Genomic DNA, 14,460 nt, shown 5'->3' with positions numbered 1-14,460 from the left:
CTGGGCCACCTGCCTTACAGGTTCATACTCTCAGAGAGAACTGAATAAGGGTAGTTTCGCTGTTGGTCAGGGTCTTCAAGAGCTCTGGGTGACGTATACGGCAAAGGTATCCCTATTATTCTTATTTATGATCAATGAGCCGGGGAGGGTGAATCTTTGATTGCAAGAAGCAACAGGTTAAGAGACCTGGGTCTTGCAATGTTCAAGTGAGGCGGTAAAGGACCTAATTCTGCCAGGAAACACTTCTGGGGAAGTCTCCGTGCCAAGGTACAGGCTCCAGGCAGCAATTACACAGATCACCAAAGCACAACCTTTTGCTTAAAGGGACTGACCCTTCTCAACATGCAACCTCCCTGCCTCCGACCCCAAATCTTGTCTTAACGTTTGAACAAGTGTGCGCACTGGTTTCCCTCTCTACCGTTGCTCTAACCCCTGAGCTGACTTGGTTTCCCAGCCCGCTTTCCTCCCTTGGTCTGTGAGCCTTCTGAGGGGAGGGGCGAGGCCCACCGCTCTGGAACACGCATATCGGGAAGGCTGCACTCTCTGGACGGCCCATCCACCCTCCAGCCAGAGCACCTCCAACCCTGGCTTTCCCCTTCCCACTCCCCTCCCCCACGCCTCCCCCACCCGGAAAGAAAGGGGCCCCTCAGTCTCCCCCAGCACAAACTCCGCCTTTATAGAGCTCCGGAGCTGCCTCAGGGCCCTGGAACTGCTGCTTGGCGTCGTCCTCTTCCTCCTCCCCACCTCCTCCTCCACTGCAGTGGGCATTTTGACTTCGGGCTCCTTCCCTCTCCTCTTCTCGCTGCTCGGCCGGGTCCCACCTCCAGGCCCCGCGCGCCCCGCCTCCGCTCTGTCGCTTTAAGCCGGTCCCGGCGCTGAGCCCCTCCCTCACTCCTCCTGGCGCTCCTCCGCCGCTCCTAGCCGTCCCTCCCGCTCCTCCTCCTCCTCTCCCTCTCCCCCCCCCTCCTCCTCCTCCTCCTCTTCTCCCGCTGGTCCTCGCCGCCGCCGGCCCGCCGCCCGCTCCGCTCCCCGCAGCCTCCTGGACCCGCAGCCATGGCCGACATCAAGACGGGCATCTTCGCCAAGAACGTGCAGAAGCGACTCAACCGCGCGCAGGAAAAGGTCAGAGCGGGCGGCTGGGCAGGTGGCGGGGGCGCGGCGGCGAGGGCCGAGCGGGCTGGGGCCGCGCTGGAGGCCCAGCCGGGGGCCGGGGCCGGGGGCGCGGGGACGCCCTGCGCGGCGCCTTTGCTGCTGCGGCGAGGCGGCCAAGGGCGGGGAGGCGGGAGCGTCGGGGCGCGCGGTCCGTCCGAGTCTCCCCGCACGCTCGCCCCCCTCACGGCCCGCGGCTCTCCCGGGCGGCCGCGGGCGCGAGCGGTGGCAGGTGCGGCGGCTCCCCGGCTGTCTGCCCCGGAGCCCAGCGCATCTCCCTGCCCGCGGCCGCCTCGCCCCCGGCTGGCCCGCGGGTCGGGGAGATTGCGGCAGCGGTCCTCCCCGCGGGGTTTCCTGGGGACCCGGGCGCAGCAGAAACTGCTGGGGTAGCGCAGAAGCTACTCTCAGAAGCTGTATGGATCGAAACGGATCATCACGGAAAACCAGTGGCTTTAGTACGGTGCCTCGAGTGAATCCAGGAGTTCCAAATAGACATCTAGATACACACTTCTTTCCATTTTCTGTTGTCCTTCTTTGGGTCTCTCTCAGTGGGTGCCCCTTTTGACGCCAGTGTCCTCTGGAAGGTCAAAAATAAATATGACCCCAACCTTACAGTTCTTTTCTGCACATTTGTGCACAGAGGAAGGCGTTTTATTGCATTAAAAAAGAAAAGATCCGTATTGCATGTACAGGTTGGGTTTCCTAGCGTGTTACAGGCTCCTCGGCAGATTGATCCCTCAGTAATTTATTTTTTTCTCCCAGAGTTAGGCACAAATGAATCCCAGGTTTACACCAGGCACAGCGCTGAGCAGTTGAGGTCTTGTACCAGACATTGGGCGCTTGTCATCAAGACCTTGCCAGCACTGGGTCTTCATTTGTGTCTCCAGTGAAAGGACATTCACACGGTAGCTTAAGCATTGTACTTGAAAATGAGCACTGCTCTTTGAGCCCCTGGTTTGTATCAGCCGAACAGTGTTCTCTTTCATGTGGCAGTATTTTCTGTTTCTGGGATTCTGGGTGTCTAGTGTTTTCCTGGAAGTCATATTTGCCGCCGTGCTCAAAATGACAGTGAATTTCCCTTTTCAGACCCTGATTCAGGCTGCTCCCCAGTTGCCACAGATGTCGAGGAACTAAGCAGAAGGGGGCACTGATCCTTTGCCAATCCCCAGGCCCAGAGGCTCTGTGTCTGCCTCAAGTCCCTCCCTCCACACATGCACACTCAGTGCAGTAAGAGGATTGTATTTCTTTTAATATCTACCCAAGCTCATCCTGAACTAACGTGAGCCTCCTCTGCGCTCCTTCAGTAGCTGAATTAGCAAGGTTTCTTGCCCTCTTCCAGTTCCTGCTTACTTGTTCAGGAAGTAGCCAGGGTCCTTCCGCACCCCAGCCAGGTTTTGTCATCATTTTTCCTTATATTGTTTTGCCCATTTGTGGGTATTCCTCCCCACTCTTCCCTTCCAGGTAATTACTTGAATCTTTGGTCGGAAGCTTTTCATTGTATCTACTTTCCTTCCACCTGTGAAGGAATTTAGTGATAATAGTCTGCCTTTTCACATATTAAATTATTTCTTAATCTAGGTCACCAGTTGTTAATATGCCCAAAATGAATGCAAATGTAACCTGTCTTACAGAGCATTCAATTTCTTATGAACTGTTGAAAACTCACTTTGTCATTATTAAGGTCAGGTGTGTATTATGATTACAGTTGAGGATGGTGGTTGCTTTTCCATGGGAGTGGCGGTCTAAGGGAGGTTTATCTGCATCCAGCTTCAAGAATCCTATTTTCTTCCCTGGGGAAAGTCGCTGATGAAGAGGGCCAGCTGCACCAAGTTTAGGGGTAAAGACACCGAAAGGCTAATATGGGTTCTACCGGTGGTTACCTTCTGCCCCTTTTCTGAGCCCGTGCAGCACAAGGAAAAGGGCATGTGGGAATTCAGGTGAGGTCGCACAGCCAAGCCCAAACAGAAGCCACTGGAGGGTAGAAATCACAGTAAGTTGCTGTCGCATTCAATAGACATCTCCTGCAGTGATTCCTTCCTTTTACATCTTTGGACGGTTCCTCTTCTCCGATGCACAGATATTCCATTGCAATATCTGTATGCCTCCTGTGTTCTGGAGACCTTGGCTCATTTTTACAACCAAATTTGCTCAAAAGCGAGTTACGCCCATGACTTTCTCATCGTCTGTGCTACACCTAACAGCTGCGTGCATTTTGAGCTCCAAATGCATGACTGAAGCTACTCTCAGGAGGCGGTCTTACTTTTTTTTTTTTTATGAATTTAAAATACATTTTGTTCTTACTGAAGGTCTGTGACAGTTCAGTGCAGAAGAGTAACAATATATAAGCAAGGAAAAAACTAGTAACAAATCAGGACTATCATAATTCTACTACCCAGAAATTTCACTATCATTTGATGGGTATTCTAGTGGATCTTTTCCCATATGTACATAGATGTATTTATACAACAAAAACAGGCTCATATCTTTAGTTTTTTAACCTGTTAATTTCATAATAATCTTGAACATTCTTGAGTATGTACATATTTTCCATCGACATTTTAAATGACTGAACAGTATTGCGATGCATGGATTTTAATGAATCTCCCATTTTTTGGACATTCAGTTTCCCATGTTTCTGTATATATAAATACAAATCCATGGGAAAACTTGTAAGGAAAATGGTTGCACATAGTAGGGAAAATGTTTGCATCTACTCTGAAGTATTTCCTTAGATAAATTCCTAGAAGTATAATGTCAAAGGTATGCTTGTTTTTATTATAGCTGGATTGCTTTTCAGAATGGTTGTATCCATTAACATTCTCAACAGGGGTTCATGAGACACTTGCCAACATTGGATAATAAAATTCATAGTGGTCTTTAGCTATGTCATTGGAAAAAAATGAGTTCCCATTTATTTCATTTGTTTGATTATTAAAAACCAAACATTTTTATATTCCTTTTTTTCCCACTTGTGAATTATGTGTTTATATTTTTGCCCATTTAATGTAGCATTTCCACCCTATTCTGTGTAAGGGTGAAAACTATACTAAAGGTTACAAATATGGTTTCTTTTTTGTTTACTTTTTAATTTTTTGATTTTTTTCTGCCATAGTTTATGTTTATATTATGTTTATGTTTCATGTGTATCTGCTTAAACCTATCAATTTCTTTTTTTTAAGATTTTAATCACTTGAGAGAGAGAGAGAGAGCATGAGCAGGAGAGAGTGGCAGAGGCAGAGGGAGAAGCAGTCTCCCTGCTGAGCTGGGAGCCCGACCTGGGGCTCCATGCCAGGGTCCTGGGATCATGACCTGAGCTGAAGGCAGACGTTGAATCATCTGAGCCACCTGGGTGCCCCTATCAATTGGTTTTGTATGGCTTCTTTCTTGGGTGTTGAGTTAATCAGGGCCCTGCCACTTGTAAATATCAGAAAACTCAATTCAAGCTGATTTAAGTAAAAAGGGGACTATAATTACTAAATTACTAAAATTTAAACTAAATACTAAAATTAAAAATAAGGCTCTTGCACGTATAATTTTAAATGAGATTTTTAACATATAAATAGATAATTGTATTAAACTACAAATGCTTGGGCGCCTGGGTGGCTCAGTGGGTTAGGCCGCTGCCTTGGGCTCGGGCCATGATCTCAGGGTCCTGGGATCGAGTCCCGCGTCAGGAGCCTGCTTCCCTCTCTCTCTCTCTCTCTCTCTGCCTGCCTCTCCGTCTACTTGTGATCTCTCTCTGTCAAATAAACAAATAAAATCTTAAAAAAAAAAAATACAAATGCTCTTACACCTGTGTGTGTATATATATAAATGTATGCATATGAGAATATGGGTTCTTACACCCATATTGAGGTAGGTACTATTACTACCCCATTTTAAAGATGAGGAAGGGGTTAGGTAACATGCCCAGGATCACACAGTAAGTAGCAAGGGTGATGTTTGAACCCATTATGTGATACTTCCTCTTATAATTAATGAAGATGGCTGGGGTAGACAAACCTCAGACCTGTTGGAACCTGGGGTTTAACCACAGACATTGGGGCTCACATGCCTTCATCTCTGCTCTTCATTCTGTCAGCTTCATTCTTGGGGCCAGTTTATCTCTCTTGGGGGTAAGATGGTTGTCAGCAGCTCTAGAGGAGAGCGTGTTTTTCCTTCAGCATTTACGGAGAACTCAGTATGGTTCTCATTGGCCTAAATGGGGCCTTGTGCTTCTCTCTGGGAGGAAAAAAATCCCTCTGGCCAAGGACCAGGACCATGGGTTGGATTGAGTCGCCTGAGTCGCAAACCGCTGCTGAAGCCGGGATGGAGAACTTCCCCCTGGACCAAATGGACTGCTGGTGAAGGACAGGAAGTCAAAACCCAGAGGGGGAGTGCATGCTGCCCTGACAAAACAGGATCCGTTGAGGGGTGCCTAGGTAGCTCAGTCAAGCGTCTGACTGGCTCAGGTCATGTTCTCAGGGCGGTGAGATTGAGCCCCACTGCAGCACCACACTCAGCGGGGAGTCTGTCCCCCTCTGCTCTCCCTGTGCGGCTCCCCCCAACCCTGCTCTCTCTCTCAAATAAATAAATAAAATCTTAAAACCACGTATCTACTGAAGCTTATTTAAAAGGCCTTGTCTGTCCCATGTTTATATAAATAATCATACAATTTATATTTTAACATTTGTGGAAAAATTTCCTACCAAATTAATGTATGCAATTTAAAAATCAAATATAATAAAACAATGTAATGTAAAGGGCTTATTATGAAAAATAGCAGGCCCCCTTCCCCTGCCCTCAACCTCCAGTCTTGTTTCCTCAGAGGAAGCTATTACTAACCACAACATCTCTATAAGATATGCTTATATAACTATTTCTTGATTTACTTTTTCATATTTGGTGAAGATAGGTAAAGATTTAGTTGTCTTACATTCATCTCTTTACTTCTGCATTCTCTTGTCATATATTATGGCAAAAACCATTGATTGCTGAGGATTATATTTTAAAAAATTGAAGTATAATTTTTATTGAATAAGTTATACAAATCTTAAGTGTTCCACTTTGTGAATTTTTATGTGTCTATATATCTGCATGGTTATCACCCAGCACAACTTATAGAATATTTCTGTCACACCAGATCTCTTGGGTTTTTTTGTTTTGTTTTGTTTTTTTTTTGGTCTTTAAAATTTCTTTAATTAAATTCCTTTACTGTCATTTCCCTAATAAGCATCTTCCCATGTACTTATTGGTAACTTTGGTATCTTCTTTTGTGAACTCTGTTAAAGCCTTTGGCCCATGTTTTTTATTTGGGTTTCTTGTCATTTTATTATTGATTTGAGGAACTTTCTTAATAAATATTCAGGATATGAATCTTGTCAAAAAGACATTTTGCAGGTATTTTCTTTCAGAAAGTGGTTTGCCTTTTTCCTTTCCTTTTTTTTTTTTTTTTTTAAAGATTTTATTGATTCTATTTGACAGACAGAGTTTCCAAGTAGGCAGAGAGGCAGGCAGAGAGAGAGAGAGAGAGAGAGAGGAGGAGGCAGGCTCCCGGCTGAGCAGAGAGCCCGATGCGGGGCTGGATCCCAGGACCCTGTGATCATGACCTGAGCCAAAGGCAGAGGTTTTAACCCACTGAGCCACCCAGGCACCCCACCTTTTTCCTTTCTTAATGGTGCCATTGGATAAACTGAAGTTTCCAATTTTTATGAAGTCTTATCTGAGGAGTAAGTTTTTCATTCAGCTTTTTGTTTTCCCTGGAGTTAATAATTGCTTTTTTTTATTTGCTTACTTTTCTATGAATTATTTAGAATTATTTGTTCTTATCTCATTAGATCTTTCAACGTCCATCACTATTATTATCAAATTGTCAATATATAAAATAATGTAATTGTTCTGTTTTCTTCAAGTGAAGGATCCCTCTGTATATTCCCTTTTGGGCTTCTGCCCTTTTGCTGTAATCTGGGATGAGATTCTTTCAAGGCTTCTATAGAGCTGTTATCCTGTGTCTTTCCTTGACAGTGCTGGGGTCGAGGAAGGAAGGGGCTTGATGGCTCATCTATTCTGTATTCCCAGGCTTTCAGACAGTCCTTTTTCCTCAGTGTTGCTCTTCATCCTCACCTGTGTAGTACTTAGCTGCATTAGGGCCTAAGCCAGAGTGTGTGTGTGTGTGTGACTGTGCGGTGAGAATTGGCTGCTTTTTTATTGGTTGCTCTGTACAGGCACTTTTTTATTTTATTATTTTTTTAACCTTTTGCTGTTTTCCTGTTTCCATTTTTCCATCCTTGGTTCTGCTTCCTTAAAATGTATTAAACGCTCTGATCCACTAAAGATGCCTCCCCTGTGTTTGTCATTGTATGCTCATTCCTTCTTTATTCCTTTACTATCATTTTAGTTGGGTTTTGGGAGGAGATGGAGATAAACACTGTTTATTTATCTCTAAACCTTTTTACTAAATATTTAATCCCTCTGAGATTTATATTTCTGTCCATCTTTTTCCTTCTGTAAGATCTAGTGCCATTTATTTGGTCTTAGCCATCCTTGACTTCTGTGCAATATTTAAATTGGTGGAGAACTTGAAACATTTTTAAACATTTAAATGTTTTTTTGACATGACTCTTGTGCGCAAAGAAACTGTAGGTATATTATAATATGAATCTCTTTAGACATTGCTTTTGTTTCTTTCCTCATGTTTTGTTTAATAAGAGAGTTACGCTTTTTAAATTTTTATTTATTTTAGAGAGAGTATTGTGTGTGGGGGGGTTGGTGGGTAGAGGGAGAATGAGAGAGAATCTTAAGCAGACTCCATGCTGAGTGCAGGGCTGGAGATCATGAACTGAGGTGAAACCAAGAGTCAACTGTTTAATCCACTGTGCTACCCAGGCACCCTACACCATTTAAATTCTAAAGTGTCCAGTTTGGTATTCTTTGTGTTGGTTTATCTGTTCCAAGTGAAAATTACCTAAATCTTAGATGTAATTTTTTTTCATGTATTGTATTTTCCTAACTAAATTGAATATGCTTGAGGACAAGCGCCAGATGTGTTGTGAGTTGTATGTATTCGGTGATGATGTGTTGATTTGACTTTCTATGTTCTTGCTTGTTTATATTGCACCCCTGCAAAATATCCTTCCACATTATTCTTTCTCTGTCTTTCGTGAAATTATTACGAGGGTTTCACTGTATAGCCCTGTCGTTTTGTGTGTCACTTTGTAAAGGTCGTACATCAAATAAATTGTTCTTACAGGTTCTGTACATGGTAAGAACTGCAACAATATTAGGTTGAACTGAGCTAACTTGTCATTCTTGTAAGTCAAACAGTCAAATATTGGTAGAATCATGTGGTTCAACCCAATATTGGTTGTGTGATATAGCAAGAAAAACAATGTCATTTCCTCCTATATACCTAATTATGTGATAATTGTGGGTCTTTAAAAAAAAGTATTGCCTTGTTGATGCCTGCAGTTAGGTTTGTGTTCAAAGAGAAACATGTGGATGATTTTTCTGTGTGCATGTGCTTGTGTGTATTTATGTTTTGTAGGTTTTATGTAAATTGAATAGGAGAAGGAAGACCTTGCTCTGTCCAGGAGAGTTTTGCCATGGGACCCAGAACACTGTCCATAGAAAAGTAGGTTTTATGACTGCATTTACATCTGAAGACACTTTGGAGACACAGTCTCTGCGGCAGTCTAGGGTTTTCTCTTTCAAGGTCATCTAAAGACTTTTTTTTTGTTTTTTAATTTATTTTAGAGAGAGAGAGCACGCACGAGCAAGGGGAGGGGCAGAGGCAGAGAGAGAAGGAGACTCTCTGCTGAGCAGGGAGAATGATGCCAGACTTGATCCCAAGACCCTGGTAACAGGACCTGAGCTGAAGGTAGACGCTTAACCGACAGAACCACCCAGGGTCCATGAATACTTTATTGTTGCCTGCTTCTACATTGTACAAGCTTATACCTTCCCTTCTACTAAGATCATTTTCTCTGGGTGTATTAAAAAACTGCTAAATTAAAAGTGACATGGGGGTATTCTTGACAGAGGAAAGCTTCCTTTCATTTTTTCTTTTTAAAAGCATACTCAAATGCCCAGAAATCGTACGGTATGAAATCAAAACTACAGGAACTCAGATTTTTAACACTAGTGAAATTATCATTCTCCTTTACAGGATAGCATATGTGTGGTGTATATATGTATGAGATTCATAAGTCATACTTAGAGAAGTCAATTTTGTTTGTGGACCAGTACAACTTAAAATACCTGGAAATACTTACATAAATAATATGTCCCACTTTCCTTGGGGTATAAAATGAGGTACCATTTCTTTGAATATTCAAATTAAATGATTTCAACATTCCATCCTATGTATGGTAAGAATCTCTTACTCCCCCTTGGGATTCCTGTCTTATGAGAAGTTCAGCAACCCTATGGGGAGTTCCCTCTTCTCTGAAGGAGTCAGTGGTTTTTACTCTGGCCTTATGGCGAATGATCCCAAAAGGGTGTCTAGCATTCAGATGTCATTCCTGTTCCTTGGGTGGCCACTGTAGTGATCAGGGAACACAGTGCTCTCACTATTGGTTCCCATCATAAGGGCAGGGACAGGAAGCCTTTTTCTCTAGGTTATCCTCAGCTATGGTTAGTCTGCACTGCAACAGGCCTGAGCTCCAAATGTATAAGGTCTTTATCCATGGGTTTATCATTTCCAAATACATCTGCATATATACACACATAGCTCCCATTCTAAGATTTCCCATGGTGCCAGAATTCCTAAGTTAGGAAAGATTTGCTATCCTCCAACACTGAATAACCATTCCGTCCCACTGCATTTCCATTTCTAAGAAAATGCCTGTGGGAGCATACCAAATTGATTTCAAGACTACAGTTTGAAAATACTACGCCGTAGGATCTACCGCGCCTTTTCCTAGATGTTGACTTGCTTTTGGGTCACTTCAGTCCATTCAGGAATGGGTGGGTGTGAGGGATATAAGTGTGTACTTACGTGTGTGTGTGTTTGTGTGTATCTATGATTAAGTTTCAAACTGCTTTGACTTTTTTTTTTTTTTTTAAGATTTTATTTCTCAGTAATCTCTATAGCCAACATAGGACTTGAAGTCACAGTCCCAAGTTCAAGAGTTGCATGCTTCACTGACTGGGTCATTCAGGTACTATTGTTCTAGCTTTTTAAAGTCTGAGAATCTTCACCTTACTGTTCAAACACAATTTTAATTTTTCTTAGGCATTTCTAAGGGCCATCTGAATAAAACTTCTGAGGAAATAGGGGCCTGTGGGCTTCTGTGAAGGGAATAACACATGTAAAGATTTCTTGGGAAAAAAAAAAACAAAAAAAGCTTTCTTGGTTGTGGATATAATTTTCCAGATTATTTCAGTAATGGCTAACATTTACATAACGAACTATAATAACACTATCTACATAGCATTATGCAAAATTAAAGTGACAATAATCACAATTTCTTGAACATATCCATGGGCCAACTTTTAATATAGAAATGCTGAAACTTCATTCTTATTGATTCAAAAGCTAAATTTAGGTGTAGTACTTAAGTAGATACATTTCTTGAATACATATTGATCAAATCTCTTCTTCGGAATGATGTTGGATAAATCCATGGGTAAGATCTTAGTTTTGAAATATTTGCTATGCTATAGGCATTTATCAATTTTGATTACCCTGAAGCAACTTAAGATGGATGTACTAAAAAAGAAATCAGAGAACAACCATTTTGATCATTTCACCTGATTCTCATAGTTATTTAGTTAAAAGTTTAGTTCATATATATGAAGAACCTGAATGTATCTATGCCATATATTTTTTGTACTTAAAAGTGCCTACAATAATTAAAAAACTACACATAGGCCCATGTATAAATGTATATTTATATAAATATACAAATGTATATTTGTTATAGCACCTAATACTAAGTAAAGGCTTACCTTACTTACTCTAAAAGTTATGTATTCTGTTGTGAAGTCCATCTGGTAGAATTTATTCATTCATTGTGAATGCATTAGATTCTTAATAAATGATTTATTAATAAATAATAATGATAAATAAATAATAATGATTATCAATAAATCATTTATTAAGAATCTAATGCATGACAGACACTTGCTAGATACTTGTCATGTAGCAATCCATGAAGCCATCCTGGTTGAGCATATTGACCAGCAGGAGTTGGTAGAGAAATCTTTGAGCATAATGATAACTACATGGTTAGTAATAAAAAAAATCATAATTAAAAATTCTGTGGGGAGAAAGAAAGTACTCACCTAGAGTGAGGGGATTGGACACACCTCTCTGAAGAAAGTAGATGTTAAGCCAAGATCGGAAGGCTGTTGCAATATTCAGGCAAGAGGAACGGGGTAAGGGTTTAGTGATTATGGGAGTCAGGAAACATTGCATAGAAATATGGAGTAAGAGCTGTGGAGACAGAAATAAGAGCTGTGGAATGTAGAAATCAGAATCCATTCTTCACATTGGCCTTATGAATGATCCTCTTCTACATTTGCGTACTCAGCGAGGAAAAGTGGACCTAAATGGGATGTTCCTATTGCAGTAGCAATCCCAATTTTGTGTGATCAGATTTTTAGTCATCTGAAGTCATCTGAAGAACTCTAACTCAATCTACTTTCATGGATTTGTATGGTCTTTTATATCAAACCATCAAAAATTCAAAATAAAAATGAAAGCCCTTAAATGGCACACATTTACAAAGATGAATTTATCTTTTCAACACAGGGTTTGATCAAGAGGTTTGATTGCATTCGGATGGCCAACATTTATTTAATGAGAAGAGTGCGAGGGAGAAACAGAGGGAGAAAGGACAAAGAGAACACACGTGGTTGAGGCTGGTACCAAGTTGACTTAACTATGTTGTGGGCATTGACTTGATTCTTTTGCAGACATGGTCTTGAATTAAGAATAATCTGTTTGAAGTGATGTGCAGCTTGGAAGGAATTAAACTTGGTAGAGAATCTTCTGTAGCAGACTTTCTCTTCCTCTACATAGTAATGGTTGCTAACCGTTGAGTAGTATAGATAGTCTGAGCCTTGGAAGGATCTCCCATTTTGTGATAGCACAGCCTAGAACTGTATGGTACCTTTCACACACCATATAATTCCTCAATATTTGAGACATCTGCTACAGGAAATCTTGCTTTCCTGCCTGCTCTCTGTTCACTGGGTTCTTCTCTGTCTCTAGGAAACAATGTCCAAATTTTTTTCTCCTACCCTCCAGGAAGTACATGTGGCTGTGGGGACCACTAGCATTCTAAAGCAGTGGGTTAGGACAGAAGAGGGCTTTTCTGGGGATCTGTATTGGTCCCTAATTGCTCCTATTAACTGTAGATAATCTAGAAATCAAGTACCTCTAGCTCAATGTTTTCTCCTAGTGTAGTCAGGAATATTTGGGGAAGGGGTGAGTTAAAATGCAGATTTCTGGGCCTAGTTACAAATTTACCAGAATCTTTTAAGAAAGACTTGGAAATATGCGTTTTTAATAAGTTCCTCTGGTAAGTCAAATGTTCTGTGAGGTTGGCAAAGCACATTGCTTTAGAGAAAGGAGTTTGGTTGAGATTTTATGGTGATTTATGATTTCCTAATCCACTTCAGGGTTATAATATTGCGAGTAAGACTTCTACCACTCACTGACTATAATTTTCTCTCCAGTGTAGTGAAAAGAGAAAGGGGAAAAGCAGTACCCTTATGGGACACTTAAAAACTAACTTTAATCCATTGTATATGTGGACCGTATTGTTGAAGGGCATCTTGGCTCTTTCCACAATTTAGCGATTGTGGCCATTGCTGCTATGAACTTTGGGGTACAGATGGTCCTTCTCTTTATTATCTCTGTATCATTGGGGTAAATACCCAGTAGTGCAATTGCAGGGTCATAGGGTAGCTCTATTTTTAATTTCTTAAGGAATCTCCACACTGTTTTCCAAAGTGGCTGCACCAACTTGCATTGCCACCAACAGTGTAAGAGGGTTCCCCTTTCTCCACATCCTCTCCAACACGCATTGTTTCCTGTCCTGATAATTTTGGCCATTCTAACAGGTATAAGGTAGTATCTCAATGTGGTTTTGATTTGAATCTCCCTGATTTGATTTGAATCTCCCTGATGAGAAAAAATGTTCATTTTTTCATGTGTCTGTTAGCCATTTGTATGTCTTTGGAGAAGAGTCTGTTCATGTCTTCTGCCCATTTGCTGACATGATTATCTGTTTTTTGGGGTGTTGAGTTTAAGGAGTTCTTTGTAGATCTTGGATATCAGCCCTTTGTCTGTAGTGTCATTTGCGAATATCTTATCCCATTTTGTGGGTTGCCTTTTTGTTTTGTTATGTGTTCCTTTGCTGTGCTTTTGATTTTGATGAAGTCCCAATAGTTCATTTTTGCTTTTGTTTCCTTTGCCTTTGGAAATGTGTCTTGAAAGAAGTTGCTCTGTCTTATGTCAGAGGTTACTGCCTATGTTCTCCTCTAGGGTTTTGATAGATTCCTGCTTCACATTGAGGTCTTTTATCCCTTATGCCTCCATCAGAAAGGATGAATACCAACTTTTGTATCAACACGGATGGGACTGGAGGAGGTTATGCTGAATGAAATAAGTCAAGCAGAGAGAGTCAATTATCATATGGTTTTCACTTACTTGTGGAGCATAAGGAATAACATGGAGGACATTAGAAGGAAAGGAAAAGTGAATTGGGTAAATCAGAGGGGAGATGAAGCATGAGAGACTGGACTATGAGAGACAAACTGAGGATTTTAGAAGGGAGGAGGGTGGAGGAATGGGCAGGCCTGGTGGTGGGCATTAAGGAGGGCACGGATTACATGGAGCACTGCGTGTGGTGCATAAACAGTGAATCTCAGAACACTGAAAAAATTTAAAAAAATAAAAAAAAAGCCCAATCCCTGCAAAAAAGAAAAACTAAAAACAAAGAAAAAAACTTACCTTATACTTAAAATAGCTTACTTAAATTTCAAAGAGATCAGTCTGTTTGAAATACTGGAAATGTTACATCAAAGGACAAATGTCTTCTTGTTAGGAATGTTGGATAGCATGGAAGGTTGGATTCTGTGTAATCTGATTCTGTAAAAAACCAGTATAATTTTAGAGTGATGGTAGTTAACACATCAGTTAAAAAAGTGGAAATGCCTCGACAACCTGCAGTGTATTTTTGGTTGGTGACAGAGAAGATGGAGTGAGTTTGAGAGATTTATTTATAATTACATTGATTTCATCTGTTTTATCATGGCGTTTGAGATAATAAGATTGCTTAAGTGCCTAATAGAGAGTATGGTTAAAACTCAGAGGATGGTTTC

General features: G+C 41.5%; 1 protein-coding gene across 2 annotated transcripts in view; it reads left to right on the top strand.

The window, feature by feature from the left end:
* Positions 1-712: 712 nt before the first annotated feature.
* Positions 713-14,460, top strand: part of LOC101675761 (amphiphysin) — a 254,072-nt gene continuing 240,324 nt past the window's right edge. For both annotated transcript variants that reach the window (XM_045089525.1, XM_045089524.1), the window contains exon 1: positions 713-1,122. In XM_045089525.1, coding sequence (XP_044945460.1) covers positions 1,054-1,122 — 69 coding nt within the window. In that variant the 5' untranslated portion in view covers positions 713-1,053. The remainder of the gene's footprint in view (positions 1,123-14,460) is intronic.

The sequence above is a fragment of the Mustela putorius genome, unplaced genomic scaffold (assembly GCF_011764305.1).
Source record: "Mustela putorius furo isolate JIRA1106 unplaced genomic scaffold, ASM1176430v1.1 tig00003845_pilon_pilon_pilon, whole genome shotgun sequence".
Classification (NCBI taxonomy): domain Eukaryota; kingdom Metazoa; phylum Chordata; class Mammalia; order Carnivora; family Mustelidae; genus Mustela; species Mustela putorius.
This window is presented reverse-complemented; position numbering and strand designations above follow the sequence as displayed.